Source organism: Cebus imitator, unplaced genomic scaffold (genome assembly GCF_001604975.1).
Source record: "Cebus imitator isolate Cc_AM_T3 unplaced genomic scaffold, Cebus_imitator-1.0 Scaffold121, whole genome shotgun sequence".
NCBI classification, from domain to species: domain Eukaryota; kingdom Metazoa; phylum Chordata; class Mammalia; order Primates; family Cebidae; genus Cebus; species Cebus imitator.
This window is the reverse complement of record NW_016107436.1, coordinates 3,232,164-3,253,912: the sequence shown is the minus strand read 5'-3', so window position 1 is coordinate 3,253,912 and position 21,749 is coordinate 3,232,164. Positions and strand designations below refer to the sequence as shown.

General features: G+C 37.0%; 1 protein-coding gene across 7 annotated transcripts in view; it reads left to right on the top strand.

Annotated features, from left to right (window-relative positions):
* The window catches only part of BCAS3 (BCAS3 microtubule associated cell migration factor), a 679,070-nt gene that overhangs the window by 191,141 nt on the left and 466,180 nt on the right, over positions 1-21,749 (top strand). For all 7 annotated transcript variants that reach the window (XM_017539912.2, XM_017539911.2, XM_017539919.2 and 4 more), the window contains exons 10-12: positions 1,680-1,756; positions 11,338-11,421; positions 21,144-21,314. In XM_017539912.2, the coding sequence (XP_017395401.1) occupies positions 1,680-1,756; positions 11,338-11,421; positions 21,144-21,314 (332 nt within the window). The remainder of the gene's footprint in view (positions 1-1,679; positions 1,757-11,337; positions 11,422-21,143; positions 21,315-21,749) is intronic.

Sequence of the window (21,749 nt, the reverse complement as noted above, 5' to 3'; positions counted from 1 at the left end):
ATAGAGATTCATGTCTGCCCAACTACTTGTTTTCAGAGTTTACCTATAGGCAAAGGTTAATCTTTCAAGGAGTCATGCTTGTAAGGTTGGGTTAGTGCTGAGTGACTTATGTTCTGCTGATTCTAGCTCTAAAGCATTCTTTTGGTAAGCAGGAAAACAGTTGCTTTCATTAAAATACAATGTAATTCTTGAGGTCCACTGAACTCTAAAAATATGGACTCAAAAGATGAAATGAAGAATTGTAAACTGCATTTTCTCTTAGGATCCTTTTATATGTGTGAGGTTAAAGTGGTTATCAGAATTGATTGAGAGTCAGATTATTTAGTTTTAAAGCTAATTCGGGATGAGCTATATCTAATGTGACACTGCAGTTCACAGGTACTTGGTTATGTTTTCATGACAAGTTTTAAAAGGAGGAAAACTTTTTTGATGATATTTATCTTCATTTCTCCAGCTCTAAAATTTTTAAGGAATATATTATACAGACTCATGTATAAAAGTATATTTTTCATGAATAAGATTAATTTACTCAAGAGTAATTTATTGTGTAAATACTACACAATTTATAGTAGAGTATGTTGCCTTTGTATAATTTTTAGTGTATTTTTATTCTATATACGTTTATATAATATGCATTCAGTAGATAATAGTAATATTACAGTTAACCTGAGGTCTGTTTTCCAGAAACCCAAAGCAATGCAAACATACTCCTTCAAACAGTAGCATAAATGAGCAGTTTTTTAAAAAGTGAGCAATAAAATGAGAAAGCTTTTATTTATGTAGACTTTCTTTTGGAGTCTGTCTCTTCTATAAGTTTATTATTTTCTTTTTAAGATGATAATTCAGAATAGATGGCAATTTAGGGAGCTGAGCTGAAAATGGCTGTTTACTGGAAGCAACAGTAAGGTATGCTTCTTTAGTGCTTTTGAGCACAGCAACAGGACCATGGTCAGAATGACTGTCGAGTGGCGTGTAGGGGAGATTGAGCGGTGAAGAAAACAGACAAATTCTTCAATTTGCATATCCTTCTAATCAAGCTGGAGGAAGATAGAAAATAAGTGGTAAATATATGTCGTAGAACAATTAACTGTTTTTATTGTCTAAAACTGGAAGCAAGAAGAATGATATTGAGTGAAATATAAATACAAAAGATTATGCAGTTCCCCATCATCTTTCTGTGGAGGCAGCTGTTCAGAGTTACTTGTCCTCATTGGCCTCAATGTGGTTAAATACTTTTTTCTCCCCATCACAGTATCATGTCTGATAGTCTTATTTATCTTTTGCCCTTACATTCCTGAACCCATCATATCCTCTGTCTCTCCTCTCCCAAAATCCTTCCTTGATTTATGGATGTTAGACTTAAAATGGCCCCTCTTAACTTCATTCTCTTGTTTAGGAATAACTGTATAAAATGCCCAGTGTTTGCCAAAAGTGATGACCAATTCTTTCCAGATTTGTTTCTTATTGGGACAGAGTTAAAAATCCAAAGAAACGAAACAGAGGAGGAAAAAAATGAAGCTTATTTACTATCAAAATAATGACGAGTATTATGGGAATTTTATGCGAGACTTGAAAACATATAAGCGTGTGATTTTTCTGTTTTTCTGGCATCGACATATGATGTACCAGTAGAAAAGTTATTAAGAAATTTCTCAATAGTGCCATTTGAAATTTTTCAGGCTGCTATCCATGTCCAGGGCCAAACATGAATCCTATCGCTCTTGGGAGCCGCTGGCTTGCTTATGCAGAAAACAAGGTAAGATGTGGCCTGTGTTTGGATTATTTGTAATGAAGTAAGTGTTGAAGTACTTTCCATAATAAATACCTATGCTCCATAGGTGATTACCAATAATAGATGTTTAACTTACTAGTTCATTTGCTTTGGTTTGGTTTTAATTGTGCAACTAATAATTGAATTCTTTTAAGGATTCATAAATATTTGACAGTTGTCGTTAAGTCCAGACTCTGTAGAACCTTAATTTTTTAAGCTTGGTTTTATAGAGAGAACTTTATCCTGTTAATTAATACTAGAGCGCAGCATTGAGATTACCCCAGTAGTGATATTAAGGAAAGTAGTTTCTGACTTTTTAGAAATCAGGAGGCAGAGGTAACTTCTATCTTCATTGGTAGATTAGAAGCATGGGTATAGAATAATTTAATTGACATTAACCATATGCTAACAACTAGATCTAAACAAGGGTTCAACCTTTTTTTTTTTTTTTTTTTTTTTTTTGAGACAGTGTCTCGCTCTGTCATTAGTCTGGAGTACAGTGGCACTGTCTTGGCTCACTGCAACCTCCGCCTTCTGGGTTCAAGTGATTCTCCTGCCTCAGCCTCCCGAGTAGCCGGGACTACAGGCATATGCCGCCATGCTTGGCTAATTTTTATATTTTTAGTAGAGATGGGGTTTCACCATGTTGGCCAGGATGGTCTTAATCTCTTGACCTTGTGATCCACTCACCGCAGCCTCTCAAAGTGCTGGGATTACAGGTGTGAGTTACCACTCCTGGCCCCAGCCATTTGTTTTAATAATTACATCATATATGTTCACCTTCTGTTGCCTTTTTCAATTATTTATCAATTTATTTATTAAGGTCATTGTATTAAGTGAAGATATTGTATTTATATACTACAAATTTTATTTATGTCAAATTCAAGGGAAAAGGTAAATTTGAGTCTTCAAAAAGAAAGATAAAATTCTTTTAATTTAATTACCCTGCATGTGAATGTAGAATGAAATCTAAAACATATTACAGATTTCAAAGAAGACTACTATCTTTGGTTATGTTTTTGCTGGTTGCATAGGTAATGAGTGTATCTTGGGATTCATATAAATTAGTATGAAATAGTTCAGTTCTTGACAAAGTTAGAATGTGGTAAGTAAAGTAATTATTTGACAAAGCCACAGGGCTACTAGATCTCTAGCCTTTGGAATGTACAAAAATCAAGAAACTACTGAAGAAAATTATTTTTCTGGATAAATACTTTGAGATCTTAATCATGAGTCTGTCTGCAACTACTAGATATGTTACATCTTACTGAATTCTGTGTTTATATTCCATCCTGCCCTTTCTCTTGATTTTCTGGTATATCTTGTAAAAATAGCTCTTTCAAATTACTCTTTTCTAACAAGACTGGAGGAATACAAGTAAGTGCAGTGACACAATGGTATCTTCTAACGTTTATGTCTGTAAAGCATTTCCCTTGAGTGCTGGAGACACCCAAGACAAAGATGTATAAATTGTCCCTTGGGTCTTGTGGATCTGTTCTTACATGTGGGGAACTGCCCATTTGAAAGTGGAGATAATATGTGAATAGTTACATATTGTCTTTGAGGGGAAAGAACTCCCTTCATAGATGCATAGCCTGAATAGGCACCAATTGTTTTCCCTCTTCAGGAACACGTGTTAATATCTGGTGTCATGTACAGAGACCAGACAACGTAGTGGCCTCCACAAGGAGTTTGTGAATCAAATGTACCTTCATCTTGAAAATATTTCTAGATAAATGTCCTTACATAGAATTTTCTTTTTTCCTTCTTTCTTTCTTTTTTTTTTTGAGATGGAGTCTTGCTCTGTTGCTGCCAGGCTGGAGTGCAGTGGCATGATCTCAGCTTACTGAAACCTCCATCTCCCAGGTTCAAGCGATTCTCCTGCCTCAGCCTCCCGAGTAGCTGGGACTATAGGCATGTGCCCACACACCCAGCTAATTTGTGTATTGTTTTAGTAGAGACGGGGTTTCACCATGTTGGTCAGGATGGTCTTGATCCTTTGACCTTGTGATCTGCCTGCCTCAGCCTCCCAGTGTTTTAGGATTACAGGTGTGAGCCTTTGTGCCTGGCCACATAGTATTTTCATAAGAGCTAGCATTTATTAGTTTCTAATTGTTTTAGCTTTGGGGCTGAGTATGGAATTATAAAATTGAATTGAATTTTGGGGTAACAATCTCCTTCAGTGAAAATGTTCTTTGACTATAAAATCTTGAGAAGCAATATATCTTTTTTTGGTTTTGTTTTCTTTTAAGATTCATGGGGAACATGTGCATGTTCATTACATAGGTATATTGTGTAAGGGTGGTGATTGGGCTTCTAATGTATCTATCACCCAGATATTCAACATTGTACCCAGTAAGTGATTTTTCAACCCTCAGCTGCCTCCCACCCTCCCCCTTTTGGAGTCCCCACTGTCTTATTATTTCCATTTTCATCATCATATGCACCCATTGTTTAGCTCTCATTTATAAGTTAGAACATGCTATTTTTGATTTTCTGTTTCTGAGTTAGTTCCCTTAGGATAATGGCCTCCAGCTCCATGCATGTTGCCACAAAGGACGATTTCATTCTTTCAGTGGCTGCATAGTATTCTATGGTGTGTATATCCATATTTTCTTTATTCAGTCAACTGTTGATAGACACTTAGTTTGGTTCCATGACTTTGCTATTGTGACTAGCACTGCAATGAACATACAAGTACAGGTCCTTTTTAAAATGATTTCTTTTCCTTTAGATACCCAGTGGTGGGATTGCTGAGTGGCATGGTAGCTCTATTTTTAGTTCTTTGAGAAATCTCCAAACTGTTTTCCATGGAGATTAAACTAATTTAGATTTCAACCAACAGTGTATAAGGATCCCCTTTTCTAAATATTCATGCATATTTTACATATTCAACAGAATATCTGTTTCTGATTTTTTAAGAATAGCCATTTTCGGCCAGGTGTGGTGATTCATGCCTATAATCCCAGCACTTTGGGAGGCTGAGGCTGGTGGATTATGTGAGGTCAGGAGTTTGATACCAGCCTGGCCAACATGGTGAAACCCTGTCTCTACTCAAAATACAGAAAATTAGCTGGGTGTGGTGGAGCATGCCTGTAATACCAGCTACTTGGCAGGCTGAGGCAGTAGAATCGCTTGAACCTGGGAGGTGGAGGTTGCAGTGAGCTGAGATTGTGCCATTGAACTCCAGCCTGGGCAATAAGAACAAAACTCTGTNAAAAAAAAAAAAAACAAAAAAACCCATTTTCACTTGTGTAAGATGATAGCTTGATGTGGTTTTTAATTGCATTTCTCTGATAATTAGTGATGCTGAGCATTTTTTTCTATGTTGGTCACTTAACGTTTCTTTTCAGAAATGTCTATTTATGTCCTTTGGGGTTTCTCATGGAGTTTGTTTCTTTACGTGTTCAGTTGTTTGAGTTTCTTGTATATTCTCAGTTGAAGGTATAATTTACAAATATTTTCTCCCTTTGTGTAATTTGTCTGTTTATCAATTATTTCTTTTGCTGTGCAGGAACTTTTTAGTTTAATTAAGCCTCATTTGTCTATTTTTGTTACATTTGTTTTTGGGGTCTTTGTCATAAATTCCTTGTCTAGGACAATGTTTAGAAGAGTTTTTTTTTTTTTTTTCCTAGGTTTTCTTCTAGAATTTCTATAGTTTCAGGTCTTACATTTAGATCTTCAATCCATCTTGAATTAATGTTTGTATATGCTGAGGGGTCTGGTTTCGTTCTTTTGCTATGGCTACCCAATTTTCTCAGCTCCATTTATTGCACAGGGTGTCCTTTCTCCATTTTGTATTTTTGTCAACTTTGTTAACAAAAAAGATCAGTTGCTTTTAAGTATCTGACATTATTCAGTTCTCTATTCTGTTCTATTGATCTATGTATCTTTTTCTTTTTCAGACAGAGTCTTGCTCTGTCGCTCAGGCTGGAGGGCAGTGTTGTGATCTCTGTTTACTACAACCTCTGCTTCCTGGGTTCAAGTCATTCTCTCTCCTCAGACTCCTGAGTAGCTGAGACTGCAGGCACATGCTACCACACCTGGCTGATTTTTGTATTTTTAGTAGAAATGGAGTTTTTTTTTCTTTGTTTGTTTTTTTTTTTTTTTTTTTGGTTTTTTTTAATTTTTTTTTTTTTTTTTTTTTTTTTTTTTTTTTTGGCATTATGAAAATATCTTTTAATACATTTATTTAACAAGAGAAAAATTATCAGAAAATGAGAAGCACCAAGAAATGGAGTTTTATCATGTTGGCCAGGCTGGTCTTGAATGCCTGATGTCACGTGATTCACCCACTTTAGCCTCCCAAAGTGCTGGGATTATAGGCACGTGCCTCTGTGCCCAGCCTCTGTCTATTTTTATACCAGTACCATGCTGTTTTAGTTACTGCAGCCTTGTAGTACAGTTTGAAATCCGCAGCCTTATAGTATAGTTTGATGCTTCCTGATTTGTTCTGTTTACTTAGGACTGCTTTGGCTGTTTAGGCCTTTTTTTTTTTTTCTTTTATATGAACTTTAGAATTGTTTTTAAAAGATCTATCTTCAAGTTCTAAGATTCTCTCTTTTGCCTGATGTAGTGAATTGTTAAAACTTTCTAATGTGTTTTCTGTTTCCTCCAATATATTCTTCACTTCCAGAATTTCTTTTTTTAATTTTTATGTTTATTATATTTTATGTTTAAAAAATTTAAAAATTTAATTTTTTTTTAAGAGACAGGATCTCACTGGTCTTACTGTGTCATCCAAGCTAAAGTTTGGTGGTGCAATCATGGCTCACTGCAACCTTGACCCCCATGGATCAAGTGATTCTCCTGCCTCGGCTTCCTGACTGAGTAGCTGGGTGTACAGGTGTGTGCCACCACACTAGGCTAATTTTTTTTTTTTTTTTTTTTTTTTTTTTAGTAGAGATAGGGTCTTGCCATGTTGCCCAAGCTGGTCTTGAACTTCTCGGCTCAAGGAGTCTTCCCGCCTTGACCTCCCATAGTGCTGGGATTACAGGCATGAGCCACTGTACTTGGCCAGAATTTCTGTTTGATTCTTTAAAAAAATATCAATCTCTCTGGTAAATTTCTCATTTATATTCTGAATTGTTTTTCTGATATATCTGCATTATTTTTCAGAATTTTCTTGTATCTCACAAGATTGTTTTAAATTATCTGAGTTCTATGTCTGGGATTTCACAAATTTCATTTTGATTGAATCTGAAGCTGGAGAATTGTGTTTCTTTGGAGGCATCACATTTTCTTCATTTTTCATGTTTCCTGTATCATTACATTGATATTTGCACATCTGGTGCAACAGTCACCTCTTCATATTTTGACATTTATTTTCATAGAGGACTTTTTTATGGATGAAGATGTATCTATAGTACTGGTTGGGTAGGGCAACTTAGTCTTGGTCTTGATTCTGGGTGTGTACAGTAATGTAGTCTGTTTTTTTTGTTTTTGTTTTTTGTTTTTTTTGCTGTATACATCATTAGGGGTATCTATTATTTACTTAATGAATTAGGGTGTGGTTATTAGTGGTGGCTGTGGTGAAGTTTTGCTGGAGACTGGGATGCCAAGTTGGCTGTTCATCAGTATGCAGTGGTGGCAGCATTGGGCTAAGTATGCCTATCCTTGTGCCCCAGAGTGATGTACATTGGCACCTATATTGGTGGTTACAAGTGGGCTGATTCTTGGTCCTCCAGGTAGCTTGCTTGGATGCTGGTAGTGGCGGTGGTTAATGATGTGGGTGGGCTGGGTCTTGGGCCCCTGGGTAGCCAGTGTGACATCATGATAATAGTAGCAGTGGCAAGATTATTCTTTTTGTACCTGGTGGTGTGTGTTGGTGTTGGTGGTGGCTGCAGTGGTCTGAGGCTACAGGAGTCAGTCTTCAGGCCTGTAGTTGGAGCTTCCAGGTAGGTGCCAGCTGTGGGGGCAGTGGTAGGGAGATAAGGCCAAGCTTTAGACTCCCTAGAGTAGTGCTTATATACCCAAAGAAGTGGATTGGGTTGGGCAATCCAGGGACCCTGGGTTATGTGTTCTGTCTTGGCGGGTTGAGGGCAGAACTAGGCTGGGTAGGATTGTTCTCAGGCTCTGCAGCAGTGAGAACAGATACCAGCTATGGTGGGTGGGAACAGGGTAATCCTAGGAACAGTTCTTGGGAGAGTGGCTGCCTCTGGAGAGGTTAGGTCTGGCCTCAGTAGCCACAGCTAGGCTGGTGGGTGGAGAAAATGTGTCTCGTTCACACCCCAGTACCAGTGGGGCTCACTTCCCAGTCCTGGTGGCAATGGCATATACCTGTCTAACCCCCATCCCTGGCTGTAGGAGCCTCTGCCCAGCTCACAACCAAGTCTCAGTGGCAACCCATGCATGTCTCGTCTCTGTCCTGGTAGCACTTGCTTTCCTGCATTGGTAGCTGCTACAGCCCATGCTTTACTTGATTCTCAGCCCCTACTGCGGGATTGTGCCCAGATCACACCCTATTTTCAGCAGTGACAGCTTGAGGTTTTTTTTTTTTTCTTCCCTCTGAGACTGAGTCTTGCTCTGCTGTCCGGGCTGGAGTGCAGTAGTCTGATCTCAGCTCACTGCAACCTCCACCTCCAGGTTCAAGCAATTCTCTTGCCCCAGCCTCCTGAGTAGCTGGGATTACAGGCATGTACCACCATGCCTGGCTAATTTTTGTATTTTTAGTAGAGACTGGGTTTCACCATGTTGGCCAGGCTGGTCTTGAACTCCTGATCTTGTGATCCGCCTATCTTGGACTCCCAAAGTGTTGGGATTACAGGTGTGAGCCACTGCACCTGGCCTCTGAGCTGTTTGTTTGTTTGTTTGTTTTTTTAACATCTCAGTCCCAGCACTGCTAGGCCCCAGCGCAGCATGCCATCTGCCAATAACTAGGTTTGAAGATGGTGTCTTACTGGTCATGGTGGCTTGTGCCTGTAGTTCCAGCTACTTGGGAGGCAGAGGTAGGAAGATTGCTTGAGTTCAGGAGTTCTGGGCTGTAGTGCACTATGCCAACTGGGTGTCTGCACTAAGTTCAGCATCAATACGGTGACCTCACAGGAGTGGGGAACCACCAGGTTGTCTAAGGAGGGGTGAATCAGCCCAGATTGGAAATAGAGCAGATCAAAATTCCCATGCTGATCAGTAGTGGGATGGCAACTGTGAATAGCCACTGCACTCCAGCCTGTGCAATGTGGTAAGACCCTGTCTCTTTAAAAAAAAAAAAAAAAGAAGAAGAAGAAAAAGAAAAGACAATGGTGTCTTGCTATAGCCACTTAGGTCTCAGAAAGTGTATAGGACCCTCCCTGTAGCAGTTCTGTTCAGCAGTCTCCCAACATCTCCCTATGTTAAGTTTCAGGGCTTGGGAGGGTTGAGGGTCTCTCCTCTGGCTAAGATTGCATGATTCAATGGTGGGGGAAGTGGGCTGCTGGAGTTCTCTTACTTATCCTTGCCTTGTGTTAGGAAGTCACTCTCAGCCTATCCTAGCCAAGCAGGCTGTCTTCTTTCTCCTATCCACTTTTGCTGTTTCCTGTTACTTCTCTGATGAATTCTAGTCTTCTTCCTTGGACAATGTATTTGAAGCGTGACTCTCCATGCATTATTTTGGTTCTCCTGTGTGGAGGAGGTGAACATGAAATGGTTCTTGACCAATCCTTTCTTTCACAAAAATAACATAGTATATACGCTCTTTGGAAAACTTTTTATTTTTCTTTTTCTTAATAATATTTCCTGGAAACTAGTTGATTTGATAGAATTTTGCACTGTGGAAAATTCTGACCTGTCTTTAATTTTGTTGAACCAAGATGCAAATGTAATTTTCTGATGATTCTAAATTTTAGACCAAAATTTCTGACTTAGTTACTTTTATGTAGAACTACTGACTCAGTTGTAGTTGAATTTGAAAGGTAAGAATAGGACCAGGCATGGTGGCTCACGCCCGTAGTCCCAGTGCTTTGGAAAGCTAAGGTGGGTGGATCTCTTGAGGTCAGGAGTTTGAGACCAACCCGACCAACATGGCGAAGCCCCATATCTACTAAAAATACACACACAAAAAAATAGCCAGGTGTGGTGGTGCATGCCTGTAATCCCAGCTGCTTGAGAGTCTGAGGCAGGAAAGTTGCCTCAACCCGAGGGGCAGAGGTTGCAGTGAGCTGAAATGATACGACTGAACTCCAGCCTGGGTGATAGAGTGATACTCTGTCTCTGGGGGGAAAAAAAAAATAAGAAGGAAAGGAAGGTAAGAGTGTTGTTTGTTTTTATATGTTTGTCCTTGAGTATTTTAATTGCCAGAAGCAGAGAATAAGCAATAACCTTTCTTTCCTTGCTCATGCAGCAGGAGGCAGCAGAGGAATAATTTTCATAATCCTTCTAATGTGTATTTGTGGTTGAATGAGTGAGCGAGAAAAAGATTCTGTTTGCTAAAATGATCACTCTATGTGAAACCACATTTGATGACCACCTATCATTTGGAAAATTCCTCACTTCTCTTTTTGAAATCTGCTTAAGCAGTCATTCAGTGTGACATAACAGATGGCCTAAAAAAAAAATCTTGACTTTGTATCATATCATACTTTTAAGAGTTTTCCATTCTATTATAATATATTACTATTGCTTTCAGGGGTATTTAAAATAACAATGTCAGTGATGAAGAAAATTTTGAATTAAGAATAAAAGAATTACATATCAGTCTTCATCAGAGGATCTGGTTTTAAACTATGTAAAGCATTTTTAATTTTTATGTTTTGGGAGATACAGATTCTCTGTGAGTTCCAAAGGTTTTAAAAAACTCATGATGTGCGGTTCTAATACTCTAACCTTGTCATTTTGTTTTTTAAAAATGTTAAACATACAAATCTGGCTAATGACATTTTTTACTAAATGTAGGAAGTGAGGACCAGTGGTGAATTTAATCCTGGTTGATTACTTAGCATATGAAATAATCATGTATCTCAAAGTAGGGATTCACTTTGAAAATTGGCAGTTTGCTTTATTCATGTCAGCCACAAATAAGGATATGTCTTTTTTATTCCTAATGGGAAAAGCTTAAGCTCTCTGAAGTGGACAGCTAGTATACGTGTCATAGTTGATTTACACATAATTGTAACACTTTTCCGTCGACACAATTGAAAATGCAAATATGGCAAAATCTTTTGTCTACTTTTTATGTTTTATAATCTTTGTGGAGGAATTAACAGGATAAAACATATAATTTGTTAACATGTCAGAGATTTAAGTTAGGAAGTCATGTGTAAGTCCTTTGAGTATGTTTTTAAAATTTATTTGTGGAAAGGCCATCAGACCCCAATCCTACCATTTCAGAGTTTATAGATTCTTAAAGACTATTCATCTTGTAATTAAAACTGTAGTTGAGCATGAAACTGCCTGAGTGGCACCAGTAGATTATAAAAAGGGGTAAAAATGTCTCAGCAGCGCTTTTAGCTGTTTGTCTGAAATACCCTCATGCAAACATTCCATCCCATCACCATCACTATGCATGGTGAATAAGCTCTATCCTAATAGCCTGCAGAGTTAAATCGAGTAATAGAAATGAACTTCTGCTTTTCTCTCTCTCTTTTTCTCAGTTGATTCGATGTCATCAGTCCCGTGGTGGAGCCTGTGGAGACAACATTCAGTCTTACACTGCCACAGTTATTAGTGCTGCTAAAGTGAGTACCTCTGAAATCTCAGAGAGTTGTGATTATGTGTAGTAATTGTTCAGATTTCTCTCCTGAATTATATTTTCTATTGTAATGATTGTAGTGCTTGTACTTCTCCAATTTTAAATATTTTAAGTTTGTTAGCTAGCTTCAAATCTGTTATCAAATTACTACCACATTTGGAAGAAGCTTTCCATGTTTTAAACAGTGACTTCTGGGTTCTCTGTGATTTGCATCATTCTACCTACACTGACCTCCCTTTGCATCTTTGAACATTTCTGAGTCTTCTTCTCATGAAAAGAATATTATTCCCTATGAAAACTTGAGTCAGCTCCTTGTCACATTCAAAGATTCTTTCATATCAAGGGGCTGCCCCCTTCATGTTTGTCAAGTGAGCTCTTTTTTTTCATGTGTATGAGGGTTAATTTTGATGATGGCTGGTAAACTTTATGCTGATTATAAGGTATTCTTATAACCACTAACCTTTTGAATTGTGAAGTATATAACAAAACAATTCTAATAATAGGAATGACAGAGTGGATCTAAATGACAGCATGTAATAGAAAGCACAACCATTGAGAAAAGAACAACAGTTTAAAGCAAACCACAGAGTGGGAATCAAAGGTCACACTGTTTTATGTAAAACAAATACAAAAATACTTCATATTTGATCACAGACGCTTACATGATGTGCTTCAGAATGTGTTCCTTGGTTTGATGAGAGAAGCATTACGTATTTTGCACCCAAAAGAGAATTAACCTTTAAGTCTTTATGCCTGTAGCACTCTGAATTTTAGATTTCAGAAATCTTTTTTTTTTTCTTAAGACAGGGTCTCCTCTGACAGCTTAGGCTGGAGTGAACACCCACCTCAGCCTCCCAAGTAGCTGGGACTACAAGCGCGTGCTGCCATGCCCGGCTAATTTTTTGTATCGTTTGTAGAGACAGGGTTTTGCCATGTTACCCAGGCTGTTCTTGAACTTCTGAGCTCAAACAATTCACCCATCTCAGTCTCCCAAAGTGCTGGGGTTATAGGTGTGCACTACCATACCCAGCAATTACAGAGATCTTAATAAAGATTGCTCACTTTTCTAATTGTGTATAAAAAATTATGATGGTGGCCGGGCGCGGTGGCTCAAGCCTGTAATCCCAGTGCTTTGGGAGGCCGAGGCGGGTGGATCACGAGGTCAAGAGATCGAGACCATCCTGGTCAACATGGTGAAACCCCGTCTCTACTAAAAATACAAAAACATTAGCTGGGCATGGTGGTGCGTGCCTGTAATCCCAGCTACTCAGGAGGCTGAGGCAGGAGAATTGCCTGAACTCAGGAGGCGGAGGTTGCGGTGAGCCGAGATCGCGCCATTGCACTCCAGCCTGGGTAACATGAGTGAAACTCCGTCTCAAAAAAAAAAAAAAAAAAAAAAAAATTATGATGGTTATTTCAATGAAGAGCTAAGAGAGAGTATTTAGAAAGCATCTTTAGTATGAGTCTCCTTATTTATCCACAAAATATAACAATGAGATCTTTATCTCAAGTATTAGACTCCTTTTCAACTTCTCTGTTTCATACACATGGATCACAATAGCTTAGCTTATGATCATTTTGAGTCATTTTCAGTTATGGAATGGAGAATAACTTTTCAGCTCCTGTTTGCTATTTTTATGTTTTTATGTGCTTATATAAAAACAAAGTGACCTTCAGTCTGTGTTTTGTTGTGTACCTGCTGGAGGGAGTGAGACTGGACTTAAGATGTTTTAAAAATAACAAGTGCAGGCCAGACGCAGTGGCTCACACTAGTAATGCCAGCACTTTGGGAGGCCGAGGTGGGTGGATCATAAGGTCGGGGTTCAAGACCAGCCTGGCCAAGATGGTGAAACCCCTCTCTACTAAAAATACGAAGATCAGCCCAGCATGGTGGCAGGTGCCTGTAATCCCAGCTACTCAGGAGGCTGAGGCAGAGAATTGTTTGAACCTGGGAGGTAGAGGTTGCAGTGAGCCGAGATCATACCACTAGATTCTAACCTGGGCTACAGAGTGAGACTCTGTCTCAAAGTAAATAAATAAATAAAAATAAAATAATGAGTGTAGACACCCCACTTTCTCATACCTCAGTATTGGGAACTGTGAGGCATATACTCATGTCTTCCACTTTTAAGACCCTAAGAAATTATCTTTAGTATAACACCTTAGGACTGGATACTGTGGCTCATGCCTATAATCCCAGCACTTTGGGAGGCTGAGGTGGGAGAATCACATGAGCTCAGGAATTTGAGACCAGCTTAGGTAGGCAACATAGTGAGACCCTATCTCTAAAAAACAAATTTAAAAATAATCTGAGTTTGGTGGTGCATGCCTGTTGTCCCAGCTACTCCAGAAGCTGAGGTGGGAAGTTTGCTTGAGCTTTGGAGGCCAAGGCTACAGTGAGCCATGATTGCACCAGCAGTCCATTGCACTGCACTCCAGGCTGGACAACAGTGTGAGATTCTGTCTCAAAAAAAAAAAAAAAAAAATCTTAGTTCAATTTTCAGTAGGCTATTGGCCATTAGTAGGTTGGTTATAATTCATTATAAGCTCTGGCAATATATAAATTTCTGCAATTGGTTTTTGAATAAAGTGGGTAACGTTTAATTTTAGTTTAATTATTTTTGCCTGATGTCAATGCTTATTCATATTCATGATTATAAATTTACAAAATAAAGGGAAAAAATCACTAATGAACATTAAAGTTACCTGTCTTTTGATAGCATGTATGTTTGTGTATACATGCATATTTTTAATTGTTATTACTTATTTATATTTAACATTTTTTTCTTTTTTGAGACAGTCTTGCTTTGCTGGGAGTGCAGTGTTATGCTCATGGTTCACTACAACCTCCAACTCCTGGCTCAAGCAATCTTCATGCCTTGGTCTTCTCAAGGGCTGGAATTACAGGCATCAGCCACTGTGCCTGGTCTGCATGTTTAATTTTTAGAAACACTCTGAATCTAATTGCATAGTGTACCCTGACCTTTTAACTTATAATAAATATACCTAACTCAAATGTCATTAAATATTATTGAAAACATTTTTTTTTCATGTTCATGTGTTATATATATACATTTTTCCTTATCCCCATAATATTGGACTCCTAGTCAGAGCGTATGAATATTTTGGAATTAAAACATATTGTCAAATTATTTTGTTAAAACTTTTTCTAGGCTGGGTGTGGTGGCTCACGCCTATAATACCAGCACTTTGGGAGGCCGAGGCAGGCAGATCACCTGAGATCAGGAGTTCGATACCAGCCTGACCAACACGGAGGAACACTCTTTCTACTAAAAATACAAAAATTAGCTGGGCGTGGTGGTGCATGCCTGTAATCCCCTACTTGGAAAGCTGAGGCAGGAGAATCTCTTGAACCTGGGAGGTGGACATTGCGGTGAGCTAAGATCATGCCATTGCACTCCAGCCTGGGCAACAAGAGTGAAACTCTTCCTCAAAAACAAACAAAAACAAACAAACAAAAAAACCCCAAAATTAGCTGGGTGCGGTGGTGCCTGCCTGTAATCCCAGCCACTCAGGAGGTTGAGGCAGGAGAGTCGCTTGAGCCTAGGAGGCAGAGGTTGCAGTGAGCTGAGATTGGGCCACTGCACTCCAGCCTGGGTGACAGAGTGAGACTCTGTCTCAAACAAAACAAAAACAAAAACAAAAAAACCCCACAACTTTTTCTAGACATAGAGGGATCGTTCATTTCACTTTCAAAGTTTGGATATTTTATATAGAAAAGATTGAAAAGTTGGAATGATTTCTCCACCTAAATGGTAATTTCTCCCAATAAGGTATTGGATATTACCTTCTACAAATGTTTGTAGTTAAATTAACTTTTTGAGGTATGACACAGTTCTACTTTTGTGTGGTAACTACATCAGAATGACTTCTCTAATTACATAGTGCAATTCTAAATATACTTTTTCTCCTCGTTACTCTTACATTGTGTGTTATACTCCTCTTAGTGTGTTAACTTGTGAAAACTCATACATGTGTAATCTCTTTACTTTTCTGTTTGAGAGAATATAAGGGTTTTTTTTTTAAAAAAAACCCACAAAGAGGTTTCCAGACCTAGCAATGTCTAGAGAATTCTTTTTAACCGTTAAGAATAAACGATGGCAAAATTACAAAGACTCTTCCAGAGAAAAGGAAAAATCAGATTATGCCCAATCTGGTTTGATGAAGCCAGATCACCTCAATACTAAAACTTTACAAGAGCATTATAATGCAAGAACACTACAGTCTGAATCAATGAACATAGATGTGAAAAATCTTAAATAAAATATTTGCAGAAAAACATCATTATATAGAATACAATATACTGTGTCACAGTCCATTTGGGATAAGAATATATAGGACATAAGTAATATATAGGACACAATATATGCTGTGCCACAATCCATTTAGTATAAGAATATATAGGACACAATTCTCTAGTATATAAGACAATATATAATGTGTCACAATCCATTTGAGATAAACCACAGTGTAAGACTGGTTTATTACTCAAGATCAATGAGCATAATTTGCACATTTAACAGGAGAAAATTATATGCTTATCTCAATAGATGAATAAAACTATTTGATAAAATTGAACATATATTCATTGATAATATCTTCATAAATAGAGATAGTTTCTGGTTCTCTGGATTTTTAAAATTTTCTCAAATTATCAAACTTGTTTAAACACAGTAAACCTAGTCATACTGGAGTCTGTTTCTGATAACTCTAATGTCTGGTTCCCTTTTGGGTCCGTTTCTGTTGTGTGTTGTTTCTGCTATTTCTCATTTATAATGACTTGAGTCCTTGTGAAGTGGTGTTGTTTGTCTGGGGTAATAACTGAGGTTTTTGTCTCATACCAAGGAAATTGGCAACGCAGACACACAAGGAGTGGGGTTAAGAGCAGAAATTTAATAGGCGCAAGAAAGAAGAGAGCTTCCTCCCAAGAGGGAGGGGGCTGGAGCCGGTTTCCGGGATTGGGGCGAGATGCGATTGGTTTTATAGATGAGCTTGAAGAGGCAGTGTTTGATTTTCATAGGGTGTAGTGGATTGGTTGGACTAGGTGTGTCATTTGCATAGCACGTGTAGAGGCTGGCTATCCCAACATAATTTTTTATTATGCAAATGGAGTCTCTACCTGGCTGGCGCTATGTCGCCTGCACATATGGTGACAAAGAAAAGGGAAGAGGGAACCTCTGTGTTGAATATATCTGACTTCCAGGGATCCCTTTTCTGTTGTCACAGCTGCTAGCATTCACCTATGCAAGCTTCCAGCTTGCTTATCTATGCTTGCAGCTTGATCTTTTAGGCTGCTTTTTGTTAGAAAAGAAATGATTTGGGGCTGATTTTTTAACTCTCACTAAATGCCTAAATAATTTCTTTTTAACTCCTATGAAACTTATTTGCCAGAATTTATTTGAAAACTTTTTAGAAATAGTTTTGAGTTTGGGATGACAGTGGAGTTCTGGGACAGTATTAATCTTGAATAATAATCCAGTTTTAGGGATTGAGATTATTTCAGTAAGTTCACCTGCAATAGCTGTGCTCACCTTATTGCTGTAGGTGCACTCTTCTATTGTATATTTCTTTATGTTCAAATCCAAACTTGGAGGGAATATCACCAGGTAGACTCATTTGAGAGGCCTTTGACTCTCATTTATGACTTTCTAGTTCCAGCTATCAAAAACACACTTAGCTTCTTAGCATCCTATCTCCTGCTTCCTAGAATCACCGAGATACCTCTAGGCCTAAACGCCCAGCTGAAATGTCTGGATTTCCTTGTTGTTTCTGATTCTGACCTTGTAACTCTTTACCGTGTTGTTAAATATTCAGTACTTTCAAGCAGCATTTTACAAAAATACTCTCTTTTATTTTCCTAGTTGTTCTCATTAGTAGAAATCAGATTGATCCGACTTCCCCAGCCTGTCATTATTAAAAATAGAAAATACGTTTTTTAATTCTAGGTGATGATTTTTTTGAGATATAACATGGAAAGTATGTTAAAAGGCCATGTAGTATGTGCTCCTTAAGAAAAACTCTTAAAGTAATTTTACAGTTATCTTATTAAGTCACTTTCTCTGAAAACATACCACTCTTTTTTATTCTTTCTGATGACGGCTTCCTTTGTGGCTTCATGGAGGTTATTAGCCACTTTGTTATATAGAAGGATTGATTATTAATTTTTTTGTCTCACTGCATGTGAGGATAAATATATTCATTGCATATACACTTGGAGCTCCTTAGAGGAAATAATCTTTTTTACATTTTCTGCATTTTCAAATTCAGTTTTATAATATTTATGCTACTAATGTTTTTCCTTTGATTTTCATCACAAGTAATTTGACTTTTCTCATTAAAAATATGAGAGTCATGAATTTTCTATGGCAGTGATAAAGAAAAACGTTAATATTGAAATTCTTCACATGAGATTATTTGACACATTTATAAAATCTTGGTCCATATTTTCTAGTTCCCTCATTATGATCTTATTTTCATGTGTGTTAACCCCAGTGTGATCAATTGATTTAATAAAACTGCCCCTGTTTTCTCTTGTTATCTGATAACTTCTTAATGACAACTAACAGCTTTTGTGAGAGCAGCACCATTAGCACTAATGGATAGGAAGGCCAACTGATATGGCATGGGAAAGGTTAAAGATGACTAGTGACCCTTCGGCAAATCTGCTTGCAGCAGAACAGAATAAGTACCATGCTCATTGGAATTATAGGTCATAACGGATTTTCTCACACTTTCGTTATAGTCTCTAATGTTCAGCTGTCTTACAGCTACAGTTTAGTTCTGTGAGTACTCGTGTGAAGATTAATCAGTGATTTAATGAACTTTTTTATACAGATACCTCAGATTGTGAGGACACTCAGTCTAATTTTTCATTTTGTCCAGATTATACTTCTCCATTTCTGTTTTTTGCTGAGGCTTTATAATTTTTCATATATATTTGAGAAAATAGATATATACATATTCTGTTTACTAAAATTAATTGGAGAAACAAATTACTGTGAGGTGATTTAGATTTGCATTAAATAACATTATCAGTTAACTTCTGGACACTAGTGCTCATAGATGTGCTTGATTCTAAAATGGAAACAACTTTACCCTAAAAGCAAGGGTCTTTACAAATGCAGAAAACTTTCAACACTTCTCTATAACCACCTTGGCTCTCTGCATAGTTAATGGTTATGATAAATAGTAGTAACTTGTAACTTGCTATACAAAGTGCAGAATAGATTTCTTAAATTTTGAGTTTTGATTTTTGTCCACTAATAAGATGACTCCATCAATAGTCATAGCTCCCCCCACACCCTCCCACTCTTGTCCCCAGGAAATATCAAGCACTCTTCATGTAATATGAGCCACTGACTATGAAATATACTGCTGTCTTCTCTCTCTCTGTGAATCTTTTCCCTGGTTCTCTTATGTTAACTTTTACTGTTATCTTGTGGTTTGCTTTGGTACATTACTTTCCACTTTTTATGTGCTCCAGTTCTTTTAGTTTTATTCCTATTCATTGGTATAAGAGCATGAAATAATAGGCTCAGGGGCAAATGGGGAGGATATACAACCAAAGACTTTAAAACTAAAAGGCATTCCTTTGATAAAGGCATAGCTGCATTTAAGTGGGAGCATCTCCATTAGCATTAATGGAGTGAGTACATCAGCTGAGGCATCTCAGAGGTTAATCAGGCTTCCTGGCCTGCTCTTGACATCAATACACTGTGGCGCCTGATTCTGTTGGTTCTTCAGAGGCTTACTTGACAACACTCTAACAGACTTTGTGTAAGTCATTTCTTGTGAATTATTGAAAGAAACGTTTGGCTGCTAATTGAGGAACACTATGTGTTTTATAATCACTGGAGTTTGAGTTTTTAGCACTAAACAAAACAATTACAATTGATTTGTGGCTTTCTCTTGGTTTTAGTCAGCTGTAAATTATATCTTTTTGTTTGAATTCAGCAGATAGCTTTGCTGGTCATTTTAATTTAAGTATTTATTAGTACATTATTATGGATCTTAATTTTTCCTCTTTTCTACCCATCAGACATCTGTGTTTTATATTCATTAGATGTGAGATCACAAGTAGTAACAGAAGTAGAAATCACAAGACAGTACAGGACAGTGGTTAAAAATCAGGCTGTGGAGATGGATGATCCCAGTTTTGAATTCTGACTTTGTCATTGGGTAACTGTTTGAGCTGCCATTTTGCTTAATTTCCCTAGCCTCAATTTTCTGTTTCATAAAATTGAAGTATCAAGTGCCTTCACCAGTCCCTAGTCCATAGAAAAGGCACTGTGGAACATAGCTACAGTAAAATAATGCATCTATTATTAGTGCTAGTTTTATGGTATTTTAATAGAACATTTCTTCTTAAAATACTTCTCCCCTTTTCAATTTTAATCTAATTGCTTAAATCACATTTCATGAATTAAAATTTGAAATACCATGTATATAATAGTTTATATTCTCAAATTTAGCCATAGCATGTGCCAGAACTAGGTGAGGATATTTGTTTTTCATAATTATTTTAGAAAAGATAGTCACTGCATGGAGGATTAACTTGAAATATTTTAATGAAATTTTTTTCTTACAACATGAGAATTGGAAAAATGTACCTAATATTATTTAAAATGTAATTTTTGATATATCTGTGTATTCTAGGCTGCCTGTTTTGGTTCTAATGATGACATTCTTCAGCAATGTGTGACTCGCATATATTTGTCTTTGGTAGCTTTCTTCCTTTCATTTTGTTTTCTATAGACTCAGGAACTTGAAGCTTTCTTCCTTTCAGATTAAAAAACTTGTTATTTAAAGAAATTTTTCTATTAATGTGTATGAGGATAATCAGATATTTACAAAGAAAAAAGTACATTACATGAGTTAGTTTTACTCTTTTGTTTTGTATGAAATGGAACTAAAATGTAATTATAAACATCTTAAGTTATCTTTAATTGAAATAATATAGTAGGAGACCACATTTTAATTGTTTTCTGTTACCAGATAGAAAATAACTCTTTTAACCAGTTTAGTATGATAATTCATTCATCCAGTAATTAATATCTTGAACAGAGACTGTATTTTCTGTATGCTAAATCTTGGTATACAGTATTATATAACAGCATATTTATAGATTTGCTTTTGAAGCACATTCTTTTCCACATAGGTATTCTACTAATGTCTCAGTCTTTTTCATACTAGAAAATAGATATACAATTAAATTTACAATATTTCAAAAATTGAACATTTCATAGTTGCTACTTCTATGTTATTAATTTTAAGATGTATACATTAAGAGGAGGGAATGAAAGAAATATCTTTTATAAAAATGTAATTGTACCCTTATGTAAAACAGAGTGCTTTAATTTGTTTAACTATGGCTTTATCCCTGCCATGATGAAGTCTTAGTTTGAGGGAATGGCATCAGTAAAGTCTTTAAAGATGTAAGTTTTGGTATATCAGAAGACTTTAAAGACTTTACTGATGCCCTTCCCTCAAAGTAATACTGATATTCTAATTAAAATTCAAGGTCATTAAAAGTCAGGCCCGAATGTCTGTGACAGTTTACTGCTATATAAAATATTGTAAGAGAATAAAGAATTTAGCATTATGATTAGGAAAACTAAAAAAATGCATATTTCTATGTAGTATCCAAATACTGATGTGAAGTCATATATTTTACCTTTTATTGTACAGACATTGAAAAGTGGCCTGACAATGGTGGGGAAAGTGGTGACTCAGCTGACAGGCACACTACCTTCAGGTGTGACAGAAGATGACATTGCCATCCATAGTAATTCACGGCGGAGTCCTTTGGTCCCAGGCATCATCACAGTTATTGACACTGAAACTGTTGGAGAGGGCCAGGTAAGAAGAACTTTTGGTGTGCACAATGTGTGTTACCTGCAAAGACGGGGCTAAGATCAAGATTAGTCAACATGTATTTGGCCTAGGAGATTATTAATTTGGAATTTTAGGAATTGAGATTATTTCAGATGAGGTGTTTCTTTAAAAATGATTAGTAACATGTTAAAACCTGTTATTTTGAACATTATTAATGTCTCAAACATGAAGGCAAAGTCAAGGTTCTAAAAGGCAAAGTCAAGGATCTAAGGTTCTAAGATTCTCTTCTTGCTCTGTGAGGATATTTGTTTCATAAATACATAATTATGTAACGTTTCATACTGTTCTGTTCATAATAGTCTTTTTCTTCTTAACTTGCCACCCCAGAGACTCAACTACTGTTTCTTTTTCGTGTGTAATGACATTTGTCATAACGTAAATTATAAGATTAATAATTTT